This window comes from Pinus tabuliformis, chromosome 8 (assembly GCF_031772625.1).
Source record: "Pinus tabuliformis cultivar Carrire ecotype Pingquan chromosome 8, CPIR1, whole genome shotgun sequence".
In the NCBI taxonomy this organism is placed as follows: Eukaryota; Viridiplantae; Streptophyta; class Pinopsida; order Pinales; family Pinaceae; genus Pinus; species Pinus tabuliformis.
The window spans coordinates 1,097,332,881-1,097,337,188 of NC_142294.1; the positions used below are offsets into that span (position 1 = coordinate 1,097,332,881).

General features: G+C 40.8%; 1 protein-coding gene across 1 annotated transcript; it reads left to right on the forward strand.

Moving 5' to 3' along the window:
- Positions 1-520: 520 nt before the first annotated feature.
- LOC149239166 (uncharacterized) lies at positions 521-1,252 on the forward strand. Its single transcript, XM_089369776.1, has one exon. The coding sequence runs from the start codon at positions 521-523 to the stop codon at positions 1,250-1,252; it is 732 nt and encodes a 243-aa protein (XP_089225902.1).
- The last annotated feature ends 3,056 nt before the right edge of the window (positions 1,253-4,308 follow it).

The following is a 4,308-nucleotide window of genomic DNA, read 5'->3' on the forward strand; positions in this document are numbered from 1 at the left end:
AACAACCAAATGAACAAATACAAATGGAGATAGACCGACAAAAAGATAACGGAGGGGAAGAGGAGCGCATAATGAGGAAGCTATTGCAGGAATGGAGGTTGTTAGATGAAAGATTGATCCCGGAGGAGCAGAAGAAAATATATAAAGAAGCCTTCAAAAAATATAAGGAAAAAGTAGGGGTGACAACAACAAACAAATTGGACCCGATAGAATTACAAGAAAATCAGAACATAGGAATGAGCAGCTCTCGCAAAGGAGGAAGAAAGAGGGGTAGGCGATCAATGAGTGAGACAATTCAGGAGGTAGGAGAGATGCTGGTGAACTCTGGAAGGGTCATACCTCTGTCAGAGGTATTCCAACTACCACCAAAATTGTTAAAATGATTATTACAAGTTGGAACATCAGAGGCCTTGACAGTAGAGGTAAACAAAGATACCTGAAAGAGAGATTAAAAAGAGACAAACCAAGTATAATGATAGTCCAAGAAACAAATATTAGTACAGAAGGAATGAAAGGAATAATGAGCAGGCGTAATGCTAGATATGAAATAATGGGACATGAAGCAACAGGCAACGCAAGAGGACTGGCAATCATATGGAACCGGGAGGAAATACAGTTTGAAAATTGGATAAGCCTTCCACGAATCCTCTCAGGAACTTTCAAGGTAATAGGATCATCGGAATGCGCAGTCTTAATAGGAGTGTATGGACCACAAACCCCAACAGAACGAAAAGGATTTCTTCAAAATCTAAAAGCAATGAGAAGACTTATTCCAGAGAAGCCATGGATTATAGGGGGCGATTTTAATATGATTAACACCTTAGAAGAAAAGAGGGGAGGGATGACAAGGGTAGATTCAGATATGGAGGCATTTAGAGATATGCTATCAGAACAAATATTGTTGGATATCCAGAAAATAAATGGCACCCATACATGGAATAATCGTAGAGGAGGGACTAATCAAATAGCCTCAAGATTGGATAGATTCCTCATCTCCGAACAAATCATTATGAAAGATGTGTTCAGAGAAGCCATGATCCTACCAGTAAAAGGCTCAGACCACTGGCCAATAAAGTTGGAGATAGACCTCAAGCAGAGCCCCAAAAGAAGACCGTTTAGGTTTGAAGCCTTTTGGCTTAGAGACCAAAGGTTTCTACCTAAAATAGAAGAATGGTGGACTACAAGCAGACAAAGCGGAAGAAGTAAGATGCAAACTTTTCAACTCAAATTGAAAGAGCTTAGATGGAGATAAAAAAATGGAATAAAGAGGAATTCGGGGACATCCTTGAAGAGCAGCATTGCTTAGAACAAACAATGAGTGAACTGCAACAGAAGGATATACTGGAGGGCAGAAATGAGGAGAGAAGTAGAGAAGAGGGCATTGTAATATGCCAATTAGAAGAGCGAAGGAAACAGGAAGAAATCCTATGGAAACAAAAGTCCAGAGTTCAGTGGCTCAGAGAGGGAGAGAGAAACACAAAGTTCTTTCACAAGGCTATGATTCAGCACAGACAAAGGAACAGGATCTTCTCAATTAAAAACAAGGAAGGCTAGCGCATAATTCAGCACGAGGAAATGGAACAGGAGCTGGTAAATCACTTCAGAGGTTTACTCACCGATCCCCAGAGAAATAGAACAGCGGCCATAGGGAAGATTAGTAAAGAAATTCCCAAGCTGGTAACTAGAGAGCAAAATTTAGCCTTGATGAGGGGAGCAACCATAGAGGAAGTGGAGGAGATAGTGAAGGGCTTGAAAAGAAACAAAACCCCAAGCCCTGATGGATACACTGCGGAATTTTACCAAGCTTGTTGGCATTTCATAGGAGAAGAAATCTTAGAAGTGGTGTAGGAAGCACGCATACATCAAAAGGTATGGCATGGGTTAATTTCTACTTTATTAACTCTCATCCCTAAATCGTCTCATTCAGAATCAGCAGAAGGCTTCCGATCGATTGCCCTTTGTAGCGTTATTTACAAGATTATAGCCACCTTAACGGTCAAAAGACTCAAACCTATCCTGCCTAACATAATATCCCCAGAACATATAGGGTTCGTGGAGGGAGGAAAATCTTAGATGTGCTGGTAGTTTCTCAAGAAGTTATACACACCTTAAAACAAGAAAAGGAACCAGGCATGATGATCAAGCTATACCTATCAAAAGCATACGACAGAATAAACTGGAAGTATCTGGAATCCATTGTTGAAGCCTATGGGTTTTGCAACAGATGGGTGAAATGGATACTTAGCATGATATCTACGCCAAACTCCTCCATACTCCTAAACGGTAATCCAACTACAGCCTTTAATGCTTCAAGAGGCCTGTGCCAAGGAGACCCCCTGTCTCCTTTCTTGTTTATAATAGCAGCTGAAGGGTTGGGAAGGTACATTAAGAAAGAGCTAAGAGAAAGGAAAATTAAAGGGCTGCGCCTATGGGGAAACAACATCCCAGTTACTCACCAACAGTTCGTAGATGATATCATGATATTCTGCAAGGTATCACTGAGAGAAGTCAAAAAGGTAAAGGAGATCCTAGAGGTATTCATGGAAGCTTCAGGTACTGAAATAAATAAGGATAAATCGAGCACCTTTATCTTCAACTCACCTGAAATGGTTAAAACCCACCTGACAAGAACTTTGGGGTTCAGAAAGGGAGAGCTACCCACCAAGTACCTAGGAACCATGCTCGATATAAGCTCGCTAAGGATAGCTAACTGGCAACCCATTATAGAGAAACTTAAGAGCAGATTAGAAAACTGGTCCTTTAGGACTCTGAATATAGCAGCTAGATTGGTGCTTCTTAAATCGACATTGCAATCAATCCCAATCTATCCCCTATCGGTTATGGCAATTCCGAAAGGAGTTTGCGCCAAAATGATTGAAATTTACAGGAAATTCCTATGGGGAGGACCAAAACAGCAGAAGAAATGGGCCCTAAGTTCATGGAACAGCTTAACAAAAACAAAGGAGGAAGGGGGGTTAGGGCTAAGAGATCCATTTATTTTAAATCAAGTCCTAGTGGCGAAACTTTGGTGGAGGTGGATGAAAGGAGGCAAAGATCTATGGAAGGAAATATGGACATTAAAATATAACATGCCCATAGCAGCTGAAGAAATTATGAGAAAGGAAGAAATGCCAAAAGGATCTGCGATATGGGAACTGACATATCAGAACAGAGAAATCATAAATAGACATGCTTTTTGGGAAATAAGAAATGGAAGGACAACAAAATTCTGGGAGGACGCCTGGCAACAGAGGAAAGAATGATGGAAATCCAGGAGCTGCAAAATATTTACAGGGAAACCAAGGCTAAAGGCTTAATCCTAGTCAAAGACTACTGGAAGGAAGGAGGAGAAAATGAGATGTGGAGAGAATGGAAAGGACCTAAAGAATGGGATAATAACATTGAGGAGGAACTAAAATCCAGGATAATAAAGGAGATGGACTCAAGAAGGATTAAAAATAGAGATGGACCAGATATCCTCAGATGGGGCGGAAACACAAAAGGCACTTTCTCAATCAAAGAAGCATATACCATAAAATCCAAGCAAGCATAGGAAGCTCGAACACAAGATTGGAAACAATTATGGAAGAATAGGTGGTGGCCAAAGGTCACCATGTTTGCATGGCTAGTAGGCAGAAGATGCATACTCACATGGGATCAAATACAGAAAAGAGGGTTCTTAGGTCCACCAAGATGCAGCTTATGTAAACAAAATGAAGAAGATCAGGAACACATCCTAAACGGTTTTTCGGTAGCTCAGTTTCAATGGGAAGAAACTAGATGCCTCTTTAGAAAGTCAAATCGAAACCCCCTGGACATAATACAAACTCTATTTTAATGGGGGAAGGGACAATTTCAAAGCCCGGTGATCAGAAGAGCATGGAACCTGGTAATGGGGTTCAACATATGGAACATCTGGAAAGAGAGAAATAGAAGGATTTTTCAAGGTAAGACATCTACACTTGAGGATTTATGGAAAAGAACTCAGAATCAAATAAGAGAAACAATTCTATTGGAAACGTGGGACCAGGAAGACTGGAGAACTTCGGAGGAAGAGCACCATATTCTAAGAAAGCTAAACCTGGAACCCGAGATGGTTTTCCCTCATCATCAAAAAACTCAGGTTATAAAAAACCAAAGCCCAGTTGTTTTCATTCGCCCTCAGGACGGTTTCATCAAACTTAACTTTGACGGAGCTTCAAAAGGAAATCCAGGACCGGGTGGATATGGTAAGATCTTTAGAGACAGCCAAGGTCAAACCAGATGGATCTATGCAGATAGAGGAGGTATAATGAGTAACAACGAAGT

Coding starts and splice junctions, on each gene's coding strand:
- LOC149239166 (XM_089369776.1), top strand. CDS start 521: ATGAGCAGGCGTAATGCTAGATATGAAATAATGGGACATGAAGCAACA.